At 41.7% G+C, this 24,793-nt stretch overlaps 1 protein-coding gene across 3 annotated transcripts in view; it reads left to right on the top strand.

Annotated features, from left to right (window-relative positions):
• Positions 1–24,793, top strand: part of jmjd1cb (jumonji domain containing 1Cb) — a 179,787-nt gene that overhangs the window by 121,700 nt on the left and 33,294 nt on the right. For all 3 annotated transcript variants that reach the window (XM_072373442.1, XM_072373441.1, XM_072373443.1), the window contains 7 exons: positions 77–419; positions 2,543–3,503; positions 3,710–3,871; positions 11,329–11,501; positions 12,436–12,598; positions 18,053–20,504; positions 21,307–21,508. In XM_072373442.1, coding sequence (XP_072229543.1) covers positions 77–419; positions 2,543–3,503; positions 3,710–3,871; positions 11,329–11,501; positions 12,436–12,598; positions 18,053–20,504; positions 21,307–21,508 — 4,456 coding nt within the window. The remainder of the gene's footprint in view (positions 1–76; positions 420–2,542; positions 3,504–3,709; positions 3,872–11,328; positions 11,502–12,435; positions 12,599–18,052; positions 20,505–21,306; positions 21,509–24,793) is intronic.

Raw genomic sequence — 24,793 nt, 5'->3', positions numbered from 1 at the left:
GAGGCCTCCCGTGACAGGATGGTAATCAGGTGTTTTAGTATGGTTCTTACCTTGTATGTTTTTATTTTTGCTTTAGCATCATCTCGATCCCAGACACCGTCACTGTCACAGTTCCAGGGCAGCAGCGTCATTGACATCACAGAGGACGCCCAGGCCACTGTACATCAGGAGAGTTCAGAGGCTGTGTCAGCACTGCTTGCCTCCCAGAAAGCAGAGTCTACAGCCCTCTCACCTTACATCCCTCTCAACCCTTCCCCCGTCTCCTCGCCTCCTGTCCCTCCATCACCCTCTCCGTCCGAGGGATGCCGCAGGACAGATGTGGAGCCTCTCATGAAGCAGCAAGGCATTATGGGAGGTGGCATTACATCAGCCAAGAGCTTAAGCAACAAGATGGAGTTTACATCCTCTGAAGTCATTAGGTAATAATGTTTATGTGCACTGTTCAATGTCAGACTCTAAATCTCAGACTTGTATGGAAATAAAGAAAATTCCAAAGGTTTTTTTTGCACCACTATGTTAGGAATCTATATATTTCGAGAAACCACATGTACCTGCAGAACACATGTACACGCATGGTTGTAAGTTCATGTTTATGCTGTCTCTAACTGATAAGTCATGAGATTTCTACCATACCCAACGCTTTACTCAGAAGAAGTACACTGCCCGTCCAAAAAACAGTCACCTCCTGGGTTTAATGAAGCAGGTAGGTAAGAGGCTCCCATTAGAAAATTACTGCATGGATGATTATGTTTCAGCTAGAAACAAGTTATGAAACCGATGCAGTGAGTAGCTTCTCATTTCTTAACAACGTCAAAGAACACATCCTGTTGCCGTGGAAAATATGTTTCATCTGTTTCAGAAGGGTCAAATTATTGGCAGTCATTAAACAAAGAAAACGTCAAAGGAGAATGCTGAAACTACTCAAACTGGGTAAAGAACTGTCCAACGTGCTATTAAAAACTGGAAGGATAGTGAGGAACCAACATCTTCGAGGAAGAAAAGTGGTTGGAAAAAAAACTTGAGCCATCCTGATCACTTGTTTCACCAATGTGTGGTGAAATCAAGTTGTAAAAAAACACCAGTAGAACTCTCAGCTTTGTTTAATAATGAAAGTAAGAACGATTCCACATGCACAAAGTGAAGGGAACTCAAGGGATTGGGAATGAACAGCTGTGTAGATTTAAGAAAAACACTTATCAGTGAGGCTAATCTGAAAAAAAAAAAAATATATATATATATATATATATATATATATATATAATAATATGTGAGGAAGCGTAAAGATTGGACTCTGGAGCAATGGAAGAAGGTCATGTGGTCTGCTGAGTCCAGATTAACCCTGTTCCAGAGTGATGGGAGCATCAAGTAAAGAAGAGAGGCAGATGAAGTGTTGCACCCATCATGTCTGGTGCCTGCCGTACAGGCCTGTGGGGGCAGTTCCATGATCTGGGGTTGCTGCAATAGATCAGGTCGAGGTTGAGCAACATTATAAGCCCAAAGAATGAGGTCAGCTGACTACCTGAATATACTGAATGACCAGGTTATCCATCAGTGGATTGTTACCTGATGGCACGGCATATTCCAAGATGACAACGCCCAGATTCATCTGGCTCAAATTGTGAAAGTGCGGTTCAGGGAGCATGAGACATAATTTTCACACATGGGTTGGCTTAACCTCATTGAGAATCTTTGGGATGTTCTGGAGAAGACTTTGCACTCTCCCATCATCACTACAAGATCTTGGTGAAAAATGAATGCAACTATGGACAGAAATATATTCTGTGACATTGCAGAAGCTTATCGAAACAATGCCACGGCGAATGCTGCTGTAATCAGAGTAATCAAAGGCAGTCCACCGAAATATTAGAGTGGGACTTTTTTTGGACAAGCAGTGTATTTTGCAACATTAATTTCACCCAACCTCAGTAGCCAGGTTAAAACAGTAATACATTTTTTACACCAAAAGTAGCATGTTTACACATTTCTTCATTCCAAAGCACCAAAAGGAGTGAACAACACAGGAGGATAAAATCAGTCACTGTTACTGCTGGTACATAAAAAAAAACTAAACCAATTGAGAGATTTGAGTTTGATTAAAAAGACCTTTGGCATATAGGTGCACTAATTGTAGTGGGACTATCCAGGTGTACCCTGCTTCTCACCCAATGACAGCTGGGATAGGCTTCAGCCCCCCCCGCGACCCTAAATTGGAAGTGGGTATAGAAAATGGATGGATGGGTGAATCTTAGGGTGTGATGATAAAACTCTTGACATATGCAGCTAGGTCTGTATGGTTATGTACCTGATACAGCCAGAAAGGTCTTGTTTTGAGGACCTCAGACTGCTGTCATGGTATAAGTTGGTATTTAGCAGAAAGGATTTTTTGCTGTGGCCTCTTAATGGTTAAGTTATCATTAACAGTCAGTGAAAAATGTAACTGCACTATTGTATTATTGTTTGTTTGATCATTGTTTTCTTTTTTTTTTTTACAGAAGAATGCAACAGATTTGTGTAACAGTTTGCTCTGTGCTGTGTTTTCAAGGCCTGTCACATCGATGGTTGAAAATGCGCCACTGGTGGGGAAAGAGAAAACTGTCCTTTCTCATCATCATCTTCATCAACAGCAGCAGCAACACACACAACTGCAACAATACACATCTATCTACCTTGGCCTTCCCCTATCTTCATCTGAACAAACAAGAAAACATCCACCGCAGATCCCAGCCCCCCACAAGATGAATACAGCCACCCCCACTGATGTTGCTAAACCCAAAATGAGCCCTAGCCCAAATCCCATTTCAGCTCAGCTCGACTCTCTGAAACAAAAAACCCAGCACCTCAACAACTCTCAGAACTTCCCCTACCCCAACACAAACCCAGCTGACCTTAAAGCTAAGCCCAACCCGGCCCTGCTGGACATCTCTAAACCTAAAGCAAACACCTCCCCAGAAGTCTTTAAACATAAAATTCTGAGGTATTCAGATACTTCCCCACCTCCAACTGGCTGCTTGTCCAATAAAGTAGAGTCAGCAGAACCTTTGCACTCTGGTTTCAAGCCAGTCCTGTTGCGGTCGGAGGTGGGTGGTGTGACGACAGTCAGCAGCACCAAGAACCCACTGATAATTGATAAGAATGAGACCTTCACTGTTTACAGAGACCCAGCACTAGTTCGCTCTGACACGGAAAATTCACCCTCTTCAACTAATTCCTCTAACCATGTAACAGCCTATCTTCATCCCCACCTGCACACCTTGCACCCCCCGTCCCCCCACTCTCCCTGCCTTTCCACTGTATCACACCCTCATGCTGCCTCACACCTCCTTGCCTCTCCCCACACCTCTGCCCTACCTCACCCGCACCTTTTAACCCCTGGAATACTCCCAGCTATGGCCCCTTCAGCAGCATCTCTCCTTGGAGGACACCCTCGGCTGGAGACCCCGGGCAGTTTGGGACACCTCGCCCTCCCTCACCCAGCAGCCACACACCAGCAGCAGTTTCTTCAGGTTCGACTCTTAATACATACACACTTCTGTCATTGTTACGGTTGGAGTTGGAGGAGGATAGATGGGCATGGGAGGAGAGCAATGTCGCCTCCTTCCAGTTATCCAAGTCACATAAGATCACATAAGACATTTTGAAGCGGAGCAGTCTTCTGTCTTAACTTACAATTTTTCTTGAAAAATATGATAAAAAATGTCTTTGTTTTCAGGGTCACCGCGGGGCAGCAGGGCTTAATCTGTACCCCATCCTTTGGCAGTACCCTAACGGAACACCAGCATCTTACCCTCCAGGACTCAACCTGCCGCCCACAGCTAAGTGGGTCCACCCTGAAAATCCTGTCACTGTGAATTCTGAAGCATCCCTCAGGAGGGTAGGTCTTATTAGTTTAAGTCTGTGAATGTATCAGTATGTGACAGCTGTGACATGGATGGTCATTTTCAAATTAAAAGACATGCAGCTGTATTCTGCACCAGCTAGAGACTAGACAGGGATGACTGGGAGACACCAAAGTACAGAGAGTTACAGTAATCCAGGCGTGTTGTAATAAATGCATGGATTACTGTTTCAAAGTCCTGTTTTTTTTGCAATTTTATTTTTATTTTCAGAGGTATTGCATACAGTCAAGCCATTGTCATTGTTTACAAGTAATCCAAGAAGATAAAAACAGTGTTTTAGCAATACTTTTAACCATCTTAATCTTGATACCCCTCTTTTCTTTGTCTTCCCCCTTCTTTTTAACATTCTCATATCTATATAAAGAAAACATGTAGTCTGCAGTACGAACATTATGTACATGTGTATAAAGTTTGTATGAAGATAATCTCAGAGAAGATAGTGTATGTAAATAAATAAATAAAAACAGTAACTACAAAGTGCAGATGAAATTAGGCTATTATATGTATCTTTACACATCCATACTTTGCACTTACTTACATTTGTACACACTTGCTTTCTCATACATACATACCTGCCTACATATTGTATTGATAAATGAGGATGGTGGTAGGAGATGGATAACCGTGTACTTTCATTGAACAGTAGAACAGGGATGTACAATAGGAAAATGTATGTAGAATAGATAATATCAGCACTTTCATGGGAGGTTAGGCTAGCAGACATCTGCTATTTTAGTGTGGTCAAAGGGATACCACATGAATGTTCTTGTTCATTATCAGCCCGTTATTTTTCTATCACTGGTTTAGTTGTTTTTCCTTTTTGTCGTGTCCCTTCAGTTGGGTATCTTCATATGAAATATTTCTTCCATTGTTTTATGTACCTTTTGTCAGTTACCAGGGGTCTCAGGACACAGATGCAGGGTCTTTTGGATTCCAAGAGGGTTTTATTATCACACAAAGCACACAGAGAGCAGCAAGGCAGAGCGATCTCCAGGCAGAGCAACAAAAAGGGCTGTGAAAAACCTAAGTGCTCTACTCAGTAACTATGGCGTGGAGGATGAGTGCAGCTATGAAAGTTAACAAACATAAAACTCTCCAAACTGGGAGGAAAACAGAAAAGCTATGAACACTTAACAAAACTCCTAACGAGCCGGATTTAAAAAAAGACAGAGTTAACAAAACCGAGGCACTATGAAACTTTAACGATAAACTTAAAACTCTCCTTTAACAGAGGCGACTATGAATGGTTACAATAAAAATCACTACTTGAAAACGGAGGAAAAAACAAGGCTATGAAGCTTATTTTTAGAATAAATAAACTAAGGCTATGGACAAGAATAATTTACAAAACAAGATAGCTCTGCAGGAGGATCGCTCACTGCAGGCTCGTGGAACTATGGATCGAGGAAACTATGGTTCTAGACAAATGGCTGGTAATGATGCTCATGGGGAGAGACAACATACTGGCACAAGACAAGGGAGACGCAGACTATTTGAACATATGAGGGACCAAGGGGAACAGGTGGAAACACTTTGGGAATCAGGGAAGACAATCAGACGCTTGACACGGGAGGAAGGTCAAGATACCTGAAATGAGAGGAGAAGGTCAGTGCTTTGTCAAAATAAAACAGGAAATGACAAGACATGGAACAGAACATAAACCGTGACACCTTTGACCAGAAATTATATAACCCCGGGCATTCCCAGAATGTGTGCCAGTGGGTTACGTCCTGGTTCCTACATCCTCTCCAGCATATGGGGTTCATCTTTGGAGAAATAAAAAATCTTATTAATTTTCCGTGCAAATTGCCTCAAATGAATTGGTCCATTTCCACTGTAGCTTGCAGTAGTTATGCCATTCTTCTTTTGTTATTTCAAAGTCTCCTTCTTTTTCCCATTTATTTCTTATATAGTCCGTGGTGTACGATTTTTTTTGTTAGAACACCTTTGTACAATCTTGAGATAGCAGATTCACACGAGTATCACCTTAGAATTTCTTTTAGTATTGCATCTTCCAGATCTATTGGATGTTTTTTTATTTCATTTATCGAAATGATTATGTAATTGCAGGTATCTATAAAACTCCTGTTGTTCTAAAGAAAGTTCTCTTTTAAGAGTTTGGAAGTCTTTTCATACGCCCTTATTTGTAAATGAATAGAACGTTGCAGTCCCTCTGCCTGTCCAGGTTTTAAATCTCAAGTCTAATTGATTGGGTTTGAAGTCTGGGTCATATGCTTACCATCTGATTATCCATAATTTATCTGGTAATTTATATTGTTTCAATTGTGTTCCAAGTTTTAAGTTGGTATTTCAGCCATGGATTTTTCCATTTGTTTATTATTTTTTTCTACTTCCTTATTACTCAGTATTGCTTGAATTGGGAAATCCTCTATTAAAGTCTTTTCTATATCCTTCCATCTTGCGTTATACTCCTGATTACATACATTGAAAGGAGAACAATTATACTAGTTTTCCACTAGTTCACACAGGTCCCAGGCACCTTAATGACATCTCTGTGAAATCATTTGGTCTCTCTGTAAACTGTCTGTCGCACTCGAGCGCTGAGGCGGTCAATTTTCCTTCCACGGCAGCATCAGCTGCGGCTGCTGCTGCTCACTCCGCCCCCCTCTTCCGCCCAACGTACACCCAACGTTCGGCATCAGGCTGCTATGACAACAGTTGAGCACGAGCACTGGTCATGGCTGCCCACACACCGTTGCAACCATATGTTTGAGCCAGAGTCAGACCCTGAGAATGTATATACTCTAATGTAACTCAACCTGCTGCATAAACCATTTATTTCAGCATTGTTTGTACCTGCATGAACTAGCGTTTAGCATTAGCTTGTGGTAATCAGACAAAAGAAGCACAAAGCACACTTACATCGTCTGTCCTTTCACCACAGATGGTCGGTATCAATCCCTCTTTTAGGAAAGGTTTTGCTGCCAGTCCTGCATTGTACTGACCCAAATTGTGGAAGCCGTCCATGTCAAAATGTTTGGCATACACAGATAGGTTTATGGTAGTGGAGGACGCCATCTTGTACCTGCTTCACAAGGCTCACTCTAACCTGGACAGGGGGAGCGGCGCTGTGAGGATCATGTTTTTTTATTTCAGCAGCGCCTTAAACACCATCCAGCCCATCTTACTGAGAGACAAGATGAGTGGCATGGGAGTGGACGCGCACCTGGTCTCCTGGATTGTGGATTACCTCACCGAGAGACCACAGTTTGTAAGGCTGGGCGGCTGCACTTCGGAAACTGCTGCTTCAGTCAAATTCAATGCAAATTGGCATTGGCATTTTAAACTCATTGAAAGTGCAAAAACCTCACTCTCTGAGTACAGACAGACTGGGTTTGCTGATGCTCAGTCAAGTGCCAAGGAACTCTGTGAAGCCCTTAACATAGAGCCAGAGCTAAAGGAGAAGAGACTGAGGAGAACTAAAAGGCAGTTTGCCTATGAGACTGCAGATGAGCCCATGAATGATGCCCTGAAGAAGCTTGAGGTGACATTCTTCAACACTGTTGTTGACTCTGCTCTCAAATCACTGCAAGACAGATTTGAGACATTTACTGAGGTGAAGGAGAAATTTGGTGTGCTGCTTGATTTCAGACAGCTTCAAGGGATCCCCAAAGACACCTCACAGAAACATTGCACCAAGATGGAGAAGACATTGACTGCAGAGGGAGAGTCTGATATTGATGGTGCAGAGATGGCCCAGGAAATCATGAACCTTCCAGAACTGCCAACACAAACACAAACAACTGTTGTCAAATGACAACAAGATGTTGTAATTTCTCCATGAAAATCATTTGCAGGAACTGTATCCAAATCTATGGATTTCCCTCTGCATTGCAGTAACTCTCCCTGTTACAGTTGCCTATGTTGAGCAAAGCTTTTCAAAATGGTAAATGGACTTGTACTTGTATAGCGCTTTTCTAGTCTAACTGACCACTCAAAGTGCTTCACTACATGCCGCATTCACCCCACTCACACACACTCATACAGCCCGTCTTAAGATTCTTAACTACGTGCTTTCTAATCATTCACACACATTCATACCCCCAATGATACACTGGGAGGCAACGTGGGGTTCAGTGTCTTGCCCAAGGACGCTTCGACATGTAGCCCGGGGAAGCCAGAGTCGAACCACCGACCTTCCGATTGGTGGGCGACTGCTCTTCCTCCTGAGCTTCAAAACTGAAGCTCATCAAAACATACCTGCGCTCATCAATGGCACAAGAACGCTTGAGTGGTCTAGCTATCATAAGCATCAACTCAGAAGTGGCACAGCAGTTATCATTTGATGACCTCATTTATTATTCATTCATAATAAAATTCTGCTTAGAGCCCCAGTTTGGCCAGGGGCGGCCCTGGGAAGCAGATACAATGAGAAAAGCAGAGGCCCAAGAACGGAGCCCTGTGGGACCCCACATGAAAGAGGAGCAGAGGAAGATTTAAAATTTCCAAGGCTGACACAGAATGTCCTTTCGGTGAAATAGGACCTGAGCCGGTCAAGAGCAGTGCAGATTCTGTGCTACAGGGTTACTGTAAACCAATCTGAAAGACCTCAAAGATTTTACATGTCTGTAAAAACTCAACTGCAAGTCAACTGCATATAGGCTACTATTGATAACAGTAAGAACTGAAGGCCCCAAAGTAGAAATAACCTCTTTAAAAAGGAGAGGTTGGAAGCACATCTGTAGGAGAACCTGAGGGGCTTCAGATGACCAACAGTCTCACTTAAAAAGTTAAGAGTCACAGGCTCAAACTGGTGAAAGGCAGCAGAGCGTAGGACAGAGACTGATGGGTCAAAGGCAGGTGGGATATCTGAGCCCTAACATCAGCCACCTTATCCACAAAAAAAGTTGAAAAGCTCTTCACATGTTTTGAAGAAAGGTTCAATATACACAGTTTCATGATCATAAATGTGTTATATATGTGCATGTATTTACAAATTCTGTATGTTTGCAGTCCATACTAACAGATTTACAAACTATGCATGCAGGAAAGTACTTCCAACAACTAGTCCTAAATTGACTGGTTGTGTTGATGGCCAGTGCAAAATTAAACTGAGGCTTCATCTGTGAAACAGAGATGATAATCACAAGGTTCTAAGTTGTTGGTTATTTCCTGTTCGTCACGACACAGAGCACTGAAGTAAATGTTTCATTAGTTTTATTACAGGAATCAACCACATCTCCTCTGATCTACAGCCTACACAGAGCAGTATGATCATATTCTTTTAATTCATTTAAACCTGCGCGTCACAGACAGAACCAAGCAAAGCAAACGGGTCAGAACCAGAGAGCTCATCAGTTATTACTTACTGATAGTGTTGTGAAAATTAATAAGAATACTCTGGAATACTGTCTGAAATTCAGAAGCATCATGTTGCAACAATGTTTCTGTATTTGGTAGGCACTTTTATCCAAAGCGACATACACTCATATTTACACACATTTACAGGACTATTTGTACATGTACGGAATAAAGCCTGTTTATCCTCTTAATTGTTTGTCAGAGGGGCCCTCTGTTCCTTACTGTTCCACCCACAGGGATGTAGAGGCAGGTCACCTGGTCACTCTGACCAGCCATATTGAAAATGGGAGCCCAACCCCGACGTACACCTGTATCAGTATTAGAAGACACACAAGGCTCTATCTGTGCAGTTCTACATACAAAGGCTGTGATGCAAATGTTCAAAGATACAGCTTTTATAGGGTAGGAAGACAGAGGCTTGCATTTTGTGAGATGTTCCCTTCTGCACTTCTGGGAGCAGACAGTGGTGCTGATAATGCCGAGGCTGTGGAATATTCTCTTCGGTGGTGTCTTCTCCGAGTGCAGCTGTTATTCTCATGCATAGGTACAATAGTTACAACATAAGCAGTTACACAGAAGTAGAAATGCATAAAGGATAAGAATGCTTCTGTCACATAGCAACGATGAAGCTAACTCTGCGTCTGTCTGTCACCGTTTTTTCTCTGAGTTCTCTCCAGCAGTAAAATCCACTCTGATCTTTATTCTTGTCCTGTGTCTTCCTCATATACTTTGTCTCCTCTTCATCACTTCCTTTGGTAGAGTTAAATGTGGTCTCTGCTGCATCTGATATTGATTTATTCTTTTTTTTAGCTTTATTTGTAATGGCGACAGTGTCTTTCTTTTCTTTTTTTCCCTTTGTTTGCCATGACTAAAGAGTTTTAATGAGTTAAGAATGGGATGCAACCAGCATCTTCCATCTCATACTGTAGAAGCAATATTCTTTCCTCCCTCTGACCACTGAAGCCTGGACAAGTCGAACCAAGCCTTGACTAATCTGAGGCAGTGCTTCTCACCTGACTTTGAACATTGACATGCACGGGTTGTTGGAGTGCACCTATACACCTGGACCATGTCCAGGAGGCTCTCTGTTGACTGGATCTCAGTGTCTTAGATCCGCATCGATATTGAGATTAAGTCTCTTGAAATTAACTAGTTCATATTACTGATAAGCTGATATATTTTCTATGCAACTGCACCTGCATACTAACAACATTTAATGAATATATGATCAAAGGACATTACATGTCATGTCATCAACCCGTTCTGTAGGGACTTGTTCTCAAGTGTCTTTTTTTCTTGGGAAAGTTGACATGAACAACACATGGCAGGCAGAAAGGAGTAGAGGAGGGACATAGAGAAGAGTTTAAATCAGACATCAGACACTTTTTTTTCTTCTTTTTTTTTTCAATTTCTATCTGAAAAGTCACAATCGAATTTACTTGGTAAAAGTGGTACTTATCCATGGATAAAAAGAAATTATACTTGGTTGGTTAAAAGTGGATAGAAGTTTCTATCTCCACACAAACACGTCTGATGCAGAAGATAATGCACAATTACAAGTCAGCTTCTGTCGATTTTGGGCCATTAGTGCCATAAGGAGGTACTAGACACTCCATTTTCTTCATTCAGAAAGCTTTGGGCCGTCAAGTGTGTCACACTCCACCTCCTTGTTGGTTGTATTTGGTGCACATGGTATGTGTCAATGTGTCATATGTTGGTATGATATCTAAATTTTTAGATAATATCTAAAGACCATTTTCCCTTAATCTGGTGGCAACCGTGTCATGTGTGAGTGAGTCTCTGGTGTGGTAATGCAGCTTCTCGTTTGGAGTGTTGAAGAACAAGCGTAACATGTAAAGTATCAGGTGTCGAGGCCTTTGTTTATCTGGAAATAATAAATGCTGCCCAGTCAACTGGAGGATGTCAGGGAAAGTTGTGAGATGAGCGCATGGCTTGTTTCATACAGTGTATAACTGTCCATGAGTGCCTGCCATTAGTTGCATATTTGTTTGTTAACACACATATTGACCATAGCATGTAACTGTGTTTTCTATTTTAACTACATTGATGGGAATGATTTAACTGTGTGTGTTTTGGATGTTATATGCAGAACACAGGCAGTCCATGGCTGCACCAGGCGGCTGCCAGTGCTGGTGACAGTCTTGGTTTACTGAACCACATTCCAGTCCGGCCAGCCAGTGCCGATGCTCTTCGCCCCCTAGTCAAGCTCAACACACACACAAGTTCTTCGATGCACAAGGCCAGCATGGACGTTCATAAAGAGTAAGCAAAAGAAAATCTCCAACTTGAAAAGTTCTGGACAATCATGAGGGTTTGTCTTTACTTACAAAGTTAGGTTTAGTAGATAGTGATATCTAATTTGTGTTCTCATATACTGGATTAAGTGAGCCTAAACCAGCATGCTCTGTAAAGAAGTCAGAATTATTTCTACATAACATGCTCACTGAATTTCTCTGTTTTCAATAAACATTTAAAAAGAAAATGAAATCTTCTTTCTGTATGATGTTATATCTTTATCAAATATGTCAACAGGAATTCCTCTTGTCTGAAACATAGCATTGACTTCAAAGCACTTTAAAGCTGACATATAAAGAATATACTCGAGAGTACAAGAAAGCAGACAAGAATGTCTTTGGACTTTTGAACTGAATGCACTTTCTTTTAAAAAGCTGATCTTCAGAGTGGAAGGCAAGGTTATTCTGATGGTGGCACTGTTCCAACACACAGTGCTTTACATTTAGTTGTATTTGTCCAGTTCATGTAAGCACCACCTGTTCCTAGATATCACTGGATAGACATATGTACAAACACACTGCATAACAGTACAACTGTTATTTTTATCATCCGTCTCGGTCATTGATATTGGTTCAAAAATGATATTTGCTGAGTAGCTCTGGTTTGTGAATATATCATATACAAACATGCATCTGACGTGAGTCCCTTGTTTGATATCTGTTTAATGATTAATGATGAAGCAAAAGAATAAGTGCTTGTTTTGACACCCTGATTCTCAAGTGTTATACTGTTTTTAAGAATCTGCTCAGTGGTACAGTATTGAAACTGCAGCAGATAGCTTTAAGTAAAGTTGTACCTCAGAGGAAAATCAAAATTTGATTCCTTACCTTGTTTTAGTTTGTTGACATCTTTGGTAAAATCGTGTGAAAGGCAATAAAGTTTTTGAATTGTCTGTTTGCAGAGACGTGGATACGAAAAGCTTTGTGGATCCAATCAGGACACTAACGTTGGCACCGCTGAAACACGAGCAGCCAGCCAGAAGTCGCACCCCAACAGGAAAAGATGTTCACCTTCACCACCTTTACCTAGACCCCCACACCAAAACCCGCCTGACAAATACACAGGTGCATGACTACACTCTCACAGCATCGTTAATGGCTTTCTGAATAGGGATGATGGTCGACAGAGACAAGTTTGCGTGTGAAAAATAAGATCTTGTTGATTTCAAATAAAGCAGCCCTATCTTAAAAATTTACATTTTAGTATGGAAACCTAAAAAACTGCTCAATATTCTGGAGTGGATCTAAAGTGGATTTGACAGAAAAAATTCTGTCAACCTCTTCAGTCCAAATTCTTGTGGTTAACAGTGACTCCTCCCTTAAAATTAGATTAAAAGTGACATTCGGTTCAGTAAGACTGAAACAGGAATGCTCTCTTCTGGGTGGCTTGAAATGTTGCTCAAGACTTACAAATATAAAATTAGATTTGGAAATTTCCAGGGGCTGCAGGGTGGTGTGGTGGTTAGCACGGTCGCCTCACAGTGTGTGGAGTTTGCATGTTCTCCCTGTGCATGTCTGGGTTCTCTCCGGGTTCTCCAGCTTCCTCCCACCATCCAAAAACATGCATGTTAGGTTAATTGGTGACTCTAAACTGTCCCTAGGAGTGAGTGTGACCGTGCATGGTTGCGTGTCTCCTTTGTCTCTGTGTGGCCCTGTGATGGACTGGCGACCTGTCCAGGTTGAACCCCGCCTCTTGCCTGGTGACCGCTGGGATAGGCTCCAGCCCCCCCCGACGGATTAAGCGGGTATAGAAAATGGATGGATGGAAATTTCCAAGGTGTGACTCAGCTCATCTGCATTTTTATCAATGTCACAAATGTTTAAACAAACATGGCAAAAAGTCTTCAAAACACATTTCCATGTAACAATAAATAGCCAAAAAGTGTGGTCAAAGACACTAAAGTCTCATACATGAATACTGAAGTAAATAAATGTGAGCTCTTTCAATTTGTCGTGTAAACAGAGGGTGTCAGCATTTTCTCTCCAAACTGGGTTTGGTTCTTCAGGACTTCTCCTGAAAACTTAAAGCTTTGCCTCCTGCTTTATAGGAACCACCTGCAGGCCAACATACTTGGAGTAAAGATATCTTGTGGGGGGATTTGGAACAAAACTACCTTTCAGATAAGAGGTGGCTATTTAGGGCTTTGTATGGAATAAAGGAACATTTTAAATTCTGTTCTAAATTTCAGGAGAACCGTGATCTCTCTGTACTCTCTGGAGTACCAATCTGTACTCTGGCTGCTGTGTTTCGGATTAGTTTAGGGATTTTCAGGGACTTGTTGGGGAAGCAAGCTAAAATTGCAATTTAGTAGTCCAGCCAAGATGTGATGAATGCATAAACCAGTTTCTCAGCATCGCCTTTGGACAGGATGCTGTTGATTTTGGTGATGTTCTGCTGTTTAAAGGAGGCCAATTCGTAGACCTGATTAATATGTGAATAAGAATACAAATCCAGTACTCCCAAGATTCCTCACAGGCCAAGGTCATTTCATCCAGAGTAACTATATGATTGGATAGAAGTTTTTTTAAATTTAAACTCAGTTTTGTCTAAATTTAAAAATAGAAAATTGCAGGTCATCCAGGCCTTAATGTTTGTAACTGATTGCTTTCCACATTTTTCAAAGATAACTAGAACTCGGTGTCATGAGCATAAAACTGGAAACGTATGACATATGTACCGGATAAAATAACCCAATGTAAGATTTTATAAAAAACGGGTCCAAGTGCAGAATTCTGTGGAACACCATAGCTCCCTCTGGTATGTTTAGAGGGCAAATAATGTACATTTACAAATTTGAATGTCCCTGATAAATATGATTTGCAATCGTTGTAATGGGTGTCAAACCCAGCGCTGAGGTCTTATAGGACATCCACAGATTGTAAGAGGGCATTTTAATGCAGTTTCTGAGCTGTGTCGTACTCTAAATCCTGACTGAAACAGTCATGCAAACTGTTATTTTGCTATTAGAGGATTCATTGATTTAAGTAGGGCTGCTCCCTAACTGTCATCTAAATTATGAACAAACAAATATCTTTGTGGGCCAAACATTCATTGGTTGGGGGGGTGTTGGTATTTTGCTAAGAATTGATTGCATATACCACTGTTTTCAGTTATTTTTAAGTAGTTGATACTTTAATTTTCCTCTTTCACTCAGTTGTTATCTGGCTCCTCGTTCATTGAATTAGCTGCAGCGTGCCTGTATGGTGATTATAGCATGTACAGATGAAAAGAGCTCGAAGCATAGAGGAAAAATTAAAATCAACACTAAAAGGGGCCAAAAAAGTCAGTAAATTTAGTTGGCAATAGTGCGATCCAACGAGCATTCCTCTGTGCATGATCATGTATTGATTCATTGTGGAAGAGGAGAGGCACTGGTGTAACATGCATGGGCTTGGTGAGAGAAATAGAAAAAGGCTTCGGTGGAGAATGAAAGAGCTACACACCGCCAACATTTGTATTAAATACCTTCAAAAAAGTGCTAGACTCTAGACTATTTGCTTTCAATTCCCACTGCTGGTTGAACAAGCCAAGGTTTAGCTGAAGTCATTCCTAGATTTAAGAAAAGCTTTTCATGGATATTTAGAGATAAAAGGAAAGTTGAATATAGGTCTGTAATTGGATTGAACATTATGATGAAGAGGTGGAGACTTTGAGTTATGGTTCAGTGACTGCTGAACACACATAGACAAGATGACTGCACATGTACTTTCAGCAGCTCAGCACCACACCTATTGGTACTCTATACTTGGTTTACTATTGGTTTACTTCCTATCAAGTGCTACGTATGCTGTTATATGTAAAATACAGCCGGCACGAGCTACTTAACATCTGTTCAATTCTGAACAGCTCAGATCTTCAATGTCTTTGAAAATTAAGCTGCGAATATACTCACCGATTTGATCGTTGCTCAAGCAAATTGTTCCATAACTGTTTTTCAAAGGTGTTTCAGGAGCGTTGAACTCGCTGCACTTTTCTTCCTTAACGGTAGGCATCACTACAGAAACAGTGGCATTCCCACACCACATTACTAGCTTAAGATAAAGTTGTATAGGAAGTACAGTATGCATAAATAAATGTTACTACATCATTTGAACGTTTTTTTTTATACTTACAATAGTTGTAAGATCTTGGATTTTGATGGGTCATACAAATGCTTGTAGAGACAAACATACTCGCACACTCTTCCCTGCAGCTCTTCCTGTTTTTTTACAAATGCGTGCCAGGTTACAGAAATGAAGAGTGGCACGACCTACCAAAACATCAAGTGAGCACCAGGTTTTGTGATGGAAATTTTGACGCGCAACGCTGTGCATGAGAACAAGACCTTTGACTGAAAATGCTTTGTACTGAAAGTACAAAATAAAGCACTGCTGCTCCCCAGATTTGTGAGTATTCATTAGTGAGATCTCGTCTCCTCTGTTTGCCACAGGAGTTACTATTTACATACCCCCAGCTAACACCTCTACTTGACTCCTAATACACACACATTAAGTTTTGGTACAGTGAAAGTTCTCTAACAATCATCACTGTCTTTTCTTAATTAATAAGACTGTAATGTAGTCACTGTTTTAGTGAAAGTGATATTATAGTGCAATTAGTCTCTTTAAATTGATGTTGCTACATATCTCACTTCAAGGTGACTGAATTATCCAATTACACTACAAGCCAACTGCTAACTGCCATTAGCTAACAACAGCAGCCACATCCTGACAGAGTTTTTAAAAGAACTGGTGATATCAACAAAGCCATCTAAAAACCATATTCCACCAGCATGTCTAGTGTCCCACGAGAGAAAAGAATATACTTGGATCATGTATACAGCAACATCAAGCATGGCTTCAGGGCATCACCTCTCCTTCACTTGGGATAGTCTGTTCACGTCTTGTTTTTTACTTTAGCATACAAAGCAGTTATAAACACAGTCAACCCATCTATCAGAATAATAGCTGCACTTTAAAGGGAGAGCTGCTTAAGCAGTTCTTCAGCCATTTTGAGCTGGAAATAACAGCAAATACCTCCAACCCAACACTGACTGGCACTGACAGTCCAGACTGCTCATGTGATTTGCATGCTCCGTAAAATCAACACACGGAAAGCAGCAGGGTGAGTCATCAAAGACCGTGCCACAGAGTTAGGTGAAGTTTCTTCAAATATCTTTTAACATCCCTGTCTGAAGATCATAGTGCATCATAGTGTCAATTCCAAAGCAGACAGTCATCACATCCTCCATACTATACTGCACCACCTGGAACAACAAGGGACATATGCATGGCTGCTGTCCATGGGCTACAGTTCTCCATTTAATACCATCTTACCCAGTTGTCCTATGTGTCCGGATGGGACACACAGCACAAATATCTGTCTGTGTGGAAAATACTTTGTCTCCACAGGAAAAAGGAAAGATAGACCTCAGAGGGTAAGGATGGGCCTGTTCCTCTACTCTACCTGCACTCCTATGATTGCTTAACAACTCAAAGCAGCAACACCATAACGAAATTCACAGAACACACTGCCGTGGTAGAACTGATCTTGGGTGGTGACGAGTCTACCTACAGGGAGAGGGTACGGAGGGGGTGCAGAGAGGAGAATCCGAGTCTCAACATTAAAAAAAAACAAATAACTAATAATTGGCTTTAAGTAAAAGCAGAAATGATATGCACCATGGTGCACTAAAGAGGTTGAGAGGGTGTCCAGCTTGACTGAGCACAGAGGACCTCATATAAGGTGGGCAATAAATATAACCTTGTATGTTAAGAAGGGACAAAATGACTGTATTTCCTGAGAAATACTAGTCACTGCAATGCTCTGTGTCATCTTTGGTTCATTGAAAGCGTTTTCACACGCTCCATCCTGGGGTGACTGAGTTTTGTATTATACTGTATCTCACAATATACATCAATACGTCTGCCATTCGTTTGTAATAAAAATGATCACAAACAAACAAACTTGGGGGTTGCTTTATTTCCTTTAATATCTGTGCAAAGCATGTGCTCTTAGACTTTTATAAGACTGATTTATATGTTAAGGTATCTGTCTGGGCTAAGTAGCATTAAACGAGTTTTAGTCTGTTAGCGTTTTCCTTCTTTACTGCACAGCATTCATGGTAAGTCAATTGTACTGACACAGAAGTGTCAAGGAAGGTAAAAACACTCATTCTTTTCATAATTTCTCTTCAAATATATGATTCCACAAAGTATTATGTGTATACTTTTAGTTTTACTTTAAACATAGGCTGTGCTGCAAAACTTGAACATTTTTCATAGTATTCATAGTTTTGGAAAGAACCGTAATGCTGCAATCCAACTCGTGGTTTAGTCCACATGTTGAAGTTTCTTTGTGCAAGAAACAAAACCCCAAATTCTCCCTGGTATATATGTGTATGTTTTCCAGAAAATTGCTTTCAGTTTGTAGAATATAAAGCAATGTGTGAATGGCTAGATGTGGATCGTTAGCACTTTTTGGTTGCATACTGTCTACCATTTCATTACGTCTTACAGTATTTCCATTTTCTTTCTCAGGATGCAGATCGAGCTGTTAAATACAAAGAAGAGAATCGTCAAATCCTGAAAGAGAGCATTGAAGTTGCGCCCTTCACTGCTAAGATCCATCGTTCCAGTGACCATGGAATGGACAGGGACAGAGAGAGAGGCAGAGATCCAGCCTTTCCTGTCCGGATACCAGCTCTTGCCTCCCCAAGTTCAAAGACCAGCCACATGCATCCCCATGTCATATCCTCAGAAAAAAGCAACTACTTCACTACACTGTCCAACAGTGTGGTGAATGAGCCTCCAAGACTTTACCCGTCCAAGGAGCTTAGTTCTTACTATGAGAAAGTATCAGTTGGAGGTCCATGTATTGTGGCAACTGTTGGGGCTGTAGTGCAAAGTCAGGGAACTCAGTCCTTGAGCAGCTACAGCTCCAAAGCCTCCCTCTCCAAACCCCCTCCCCTCATAAAACACCAACCAGGGGGGGCTGAAGGTTTAGCAGGGAAAATCACTGAGCAACTCAGCCAGCAGGTCACACTTGTCCAGCCTCAACATCACTCACGTACAGACAAGATAGAGTGCCGCAGCCCTGTCATTTCCTCTTCCTCCTCGACGTCATCTTCCTTATCCTCACTCTCCAACCACCATCATCACCATCACTTCCAACAGCAGAATCAGCAGCAACACCAGCTCAGAGCAATGCCATCTCTCCACCGAGCACCTGTCTTCCATCCGCCCACACAGCACTCACTGGAACGCAAAGAGGCTGCAGAGCGAGAGAAAGAAAGGGAGAGAACTGGTTATGGTGGACGTCTGTCACCACCAACCCTAACACCCATCCAGCCTGTCAGTTTAGTCGCAGCTGGTACCAAAACATCAGTGGAACAGCAGAAGCCCCCCACACTGGTGCCAGAACTCAGGGACATCAAAGGTCGTGGAATCACTGCTACAGTCACTTCTGTAGCCTCCACCATTGGTGGGGATATAATGACAGGCAGAGAGATGATTCAGGAAAAAGGAAGTGTGTACTCTAGAGAGAAAGAGGTGTCATGGGGTAAGCCCCAAGTAGCAATGGCATCAGTCATTGTGCGTTCAGCAACATCTAAGAAGTCTGATAGTTCTGTTGGTGCTAACAGATCTGGTCCTATTATCCATAAAGAGTTTCCCACAGGGAGGTTGTACCCATCCAATCTTGAGGGGGAATGTCCAAATTTTAGCAAGAGTGTTAGAGAACCTGGAGCTGGCAGGGTTATCCAACCCAACTCAAACCTGGATGGCATTTGTGTCAAGTATAAAAACACGTCCATGCATGGCATACAGGGACTTACAGGTGCCAGCAGTACAGACCGTTTGTGTAGGTCTACTCTTTTAGTTTCATCAGCTGGTGAAACACAGAAAAAAACCCTGAAGTCAGGATACTCAGCTCAGGATGAGTTCTCAGCCAGTAAAACTGGCATTGGAGACTGTGTACTCAGCCACTCAGGACCAGAGAGAGAAAAAGAGAACCATGAGGGCTTTGACTCGCATATCGTAATTCCAAGGCTGTCTTTGCCTCCACCTAGTTCAGCAGGAACACCCTTCCCTGCTCTAAGCCTCACCTCGGCACTTAGCTCCATTTCTGGCTCTAGTCACCCTCACCCCCCCTCTTTTATCCACCTCAAAAAGCACAAAGCTGCTTTAGCTGCAGCTCAGTCCAGAAGCAACCTCCATACTCCTACATCCATGACAACTGGAAACTCCTCCCAAAGTTTAGATTCAGTTGATAAAACTCCCAATCACAGCTCAACCCCTCCACCTTGTTCTAGCCAAGCCTCCTTATCCTCAGTTGACAGCAGCAGCTGCTCTGCAATTGGGAGCACAACATCGGGCAAGTCCAGCCCCCTACCTAATGGCCAGCCCCTAGGATCAGCCTTAGTTAGCTGTGGGCAGCCAAGTAACTACCACAAGCTGAAGAAGGCCTGGTTAACTCGGCATTCTGAGGAGGACAAGAATACAACTGCTACTACAAGCTCCATTAGTACTAAAACAGAAAAACTGCTCACCACCACCAACACCAGCACATGCAACACTGCAGCTATGTCAGATATGATCAAACCCTGTACGGTCAACCTCAGTGCCTCCACCTCTACTGAGGTGGAGATGAATAAAGACAACGGAAGCAAATGTGAGAACAAATGTGAGAGACAAGTGGAGGAAAAGACTGCAGGAGGAGGAGGTGGAGAGGAGAAAAAATTAGCTCCTTTATCAAGGCGAGGGAACAAACGCTCATATGACTCTGGTTCAGAAAGTGGGGGGGCGGAATCAGATGCAAGTGAGAGCAAGATTGAGGGTCGAGCCAAACGTCAGCCTAAACCAACCTACAAGAAGAAGCAGAATGACATGGCCAAGAGAAAAGGAGACAATGAAAAAGAGGAGGATGATGTCAAGCCCAATGGTATCTTTCGATCAGCGCGTGAGAAGACTAAACTCAAACTTGCCAGCAGTAGTAAGTGTACATTGTTGATGTTTACTACAGCATTGTCAGTCATTCACATTCCATGATCAACAAGTTTAAAAAGTGTTGCAGCAAAGTTCTCTGGACTTTTATTCTTGATAACAAATAGAAAGGTGAACAATCTTCTTGACGTGCCCACTTTTTGCTCGTATCACCACACCAAGCCCAAAGCTCCTGTTAAGTGTTTTAAAAACTAATTCTTCACAACAGAAGAATTAGAAGCCGTAGCTGATGGGGGACTCAGTTATGTTGCTTTTTTGGTGTGATGGCTGTCCATCTTCATATTACAATAAATACCCCTTCGGGTTGATATTCATTGTCTCGAAGGCAAAGACCCAAAGAACTGCTCAACTGCCATTAGATTTAGAAAGATTAATCATATTCACTATGACACTAACAAGTGTGTAGATGCTTTTTCCATGATGAAATGTTATTTAAACAGGGGGAATGTTGTTCATGCTGGGTGTTTAAAAATAGTAAACTGTGACCTGCATTGCCTTTCGCAGGGATGAATAAAGTATTTTCTATTTTTTCTACTTTTTAAATGTTCTTAGAATAGGTATTTCTGTAAATCAGTGTTCTTAACTAAACGGAAGATCTAAAATTGATCCATATAATAGGTTGCTTATGCATATTGTACCTTTTTCTCTTGGCAGCAACGTTTTCATTTCAAAGAAAAATGCTTCTGTTGTGCATTTCTCTGTATTTTCTTCTAATTTGTGAAGCAGCTCTTCATTTATTTCAGAATAAATCATAGGTAGTGTTAATGTCTCAATAATTTACACTTATGCAGATGGGATTCCCCGCTCCGTGCTGAAAGATTGGAGGAAGGTGAAGAAGCTGAAACAAACAGGGGAGTCCTTCCTTCAGGATGACTCATGTTCAGAAATTGGACCCAACCTGCAGAAGTGTCGGGAGTGCCGGGTGGTCCGCAGCAAAAAGGGCGAGGAGCCGACCCATTCACCTGTCTTCTGTCGTTTCTACTATTTCAGAAGGTAAAAGACTTCCTCGACTCATCTGGCTCCTGTCCTTACCATATTTTCTGACACTGTATTGATCCAAACGGTTGTGCCTGTTGTGCCAGCAGCATACTGGCAGTGAATTGATACGGACGTCAACATATTCTGAATCATTACCAAAAAGTAACAGACCTCTAAGCAACATCCTCCTGTTAGCTTCAATATAATCACTCTTTCACTGCTGTTGCTCATGACGCCCTATCTGTCCATCATCTGTGACAAAGTAGCACACGTCACATGATTTCTTCAGGAATGTCACTTTTGGTCTTGTAGAGTGTGGGGATCACTGTGTCAGTAAAATATCTCTGCTCCAAAGTGTGCAACATGACCCATAAGCCCCTTTTGTACAACTGAATATGGATGCAAATCCTTGGAAATAAAAGTTGCAATACAGTTTGTAATTAGTTTGAGCCATTTGTTTAGTTTAGTTCTGTATTAGTATTGAATTTTAGTCAGTTAAGTTTATTGTTTAATTGTAGCCATACATTCTTGTTAAAGACGCAGAGAAGAATCGCTTCCTGGATGTGCCCAAATCAAGCAAATGTCTCAATATTTATGTTCCTGTTTCTCACAGACCAAAAGCCTCCACACCTCACTCTACATAGCTAAGATTCTACTTCCGATAAAACTATTGTAGTGAGGGCTTGAACAGAATGTGATGAAATATGGAGTAGACAAACACCTAAAACATAAACTGGATTAACAGCAGATACAGGTGCAGTCTGGGTTGTCAAAGGTAAAATTGACCTAATCTACCTTTCCTTTCTGACATACTACAGAACTCCCCTGAACTCTCCTCTTCTAATCTTGTTTACCTAACCACATGTCCTCCCTCTGACCGAGTTTACAAGGATTTCATAAACATTTACCTGTGACGACGATATGAAATAAATATCCTCCTTTATCTGTCATTTATTAATTGTCAGTTACTAGAAATGGCTTATTTATGAACTACAAAAAAAAAACATTTTCTATGAGAAGATAAAGTAGTGGCATGGTTTTCACTTCTCAGATTTTCTACTAATCTTTTCTTTTGTTTTTGCCAAATTTTTTTTTTGTCTGTTTTGGTCCTTTTCTCATGGAATAATTTCTGCTGGCAGTCATCTGTTATGATGTGAACCATGGCCATAACTCCGAGGCAGGATCTTTTCTGGGGTCCATAGGAACACACATGATGTAGGTGTTTGGTGGCTGGTAGCTCCGCCCCATGTCTGAAATGTTTCCTCATACGACACGGACACAACCGGCGCCTGTTTAATAAGTGAAACTTACACATCATCTCCTTTGTCTGCGGCACTCTGCTCTCCTTCTTTCCTTCATGAAACAAAGAAGTATCTTCTCTCGCTGTGAGCTCTTCCAGCCTCGATCTTAGATGCCTGATGTGATCGTCCATGATTAATATCACCGTCATGCAGATCATAAACATGGTGGCCTCCTCACTCTCCATGTTAGCTTCTTGGTGCTGTTGTTTTTTTCTCTCCTTACTTTTCGCAGGTTTTGTTGTTGAGTGTGGCGCTAAAGTAACACATCTGACTCATGTTCGAATGCAAAATGAAACAGTTCCCCTGGGGAAGGGCAGTTCTTAGAACGAAATTCGAGGTGGACAGTTCTTAGAACTGCGTTCTTAGAACTCTCTGTCTGAATGCGGTGAGAGAGAGGAAGGCATTTTGGGAACCTTAGGACTGCATCTTTGTGGATGATGTGGTTCTGTTGGTGACTGTCAGCTCACAAAGGAGCGGTTCGCATCCCAGTCCTTTCAATTCTGAGGCCATGGGTCTCAACCAGAAAATGGTGGAGATGAGTTCTTGCCTCAAGTGGGAGACTTTTGTTTAGCAATCTTGAGTGAGAGATGAATAGATAGATTTGGGCTTTGTCAGCAGTAATTAGGGAACTGCGCCAGTCCATTGATGTAAAAAGGGAACTGAGCCAAAAGGTTTCGATCCTCATCTGTGGTCATGAGATTTGGGTAGTAACTGAGAGTATGATATCACAAATACATGAGGCTGAAATGAGTTTCCTTTGGAGGGTAGAGATAGGGTAAGGAGCTCGGCCATCCTGAGGGAGCTCGGAGTAGAGGAGCTGCTCCTCCACATGGAAAGAAGTCAGTTGAGGTGGTTCTGGTATCTGATTAGGGTGCCTCCTTGTCGCTTCCTGATGGAGATTTTGCAGGATTGTCCAATGAAGAGGAAATCCCAGGGCAGACCCAGAATATGATGGAGGGATCATATATATATATATATATATATATCCCCTCTGGCAGTTCCTCCTGGGGGATGTCTGGGTTTCCCTCCTGGACCTGTTGCCTCCTTGACCTGACCTCTGATAAGTAGAAAATGATGTTGACATGGACAGATTCAGATGAGTTGAAGAAGAGATGTCTCAGATGAACAGGAACACAATGGAGAGCAAAACTATGAAGTTGTTTGAAAGTCTGGCAGACAATTTATTCCATAATCAACAGACATTTCATCCGTGTACATGGATCTCATATTACGTTCATGATAAATGAATACATGAACATGCTTATTACTGACAAATATGGACCTGGTTCTCTGCTGATTGGAGCTGAACTGTAGCACTTATTGTGATTTCTACAGGACATAAGTTTATTTTGTTAACAGCAATTGCTATTTTGCAATGCCTTATTTTGAAATATATTTTTTTGTTGGTTAAGGGGTCACATGCTATCCTGTCAGTCAGATCAGGATATGCAAGAAAGCCATATGTTAGATTGGCACATGACTCCAGTCACATCCTCAGGAAAGGACTGATAAATCAATGCCGGAAATTGTTTAATTTGATTCAGGGCTATACAGACATATGTGTCGCACGTGCTACATCAAAACATGCCTGTGCTAAGAATTGATCTTTCTTACATACATAATGTAACACAATTATAGAATAATAACTCAAAATGTTTTCAGATACAGAAGAAGCATCTTTATTACACTTTAAACAATTAATTATTACATAACAGGCGTGACATATTTATGCATAAAACACTGCCAGTCTAAAGACTGTCTGCTGGCAGACACACATACAGAGACAGACAGACAGAGAGATAGACACAGACAGACAGAGAGACAGACAGACAGACACATACAGAGACAGACAGACAGAGAGATAGACACAGACAGACAGAGAGACAGACAGACAGACACATACAGAGACAGACAGACAGAGAGATAGACACAGACAGACAGAGAGACAGACAGACAGACACATACAGAGACAGACAGACAGAGAGATAGACACAGACAG

Source organism: Leuresthes tenuis, unplaced genomic scaffold (assembly GCF_036924035.1).
Source record: "Leuresthes tenuis unplaced genomic scaffold, fLeuTen1.0.hap1 SCAF_20, whole genome shotgun sequence".
Lineage (NCBI taxonomy): Eukaryota > Metazoa > Chordata > Actinopteri > Atheriniformes > Atherinopsidae > Leuresthes > Leuresthes tenuis.
The sequence above is the reverse complement of the archived record's forward strand: the minus strand, read 5'-3'. Positions and strand labels throughout refer to the sequence as shown.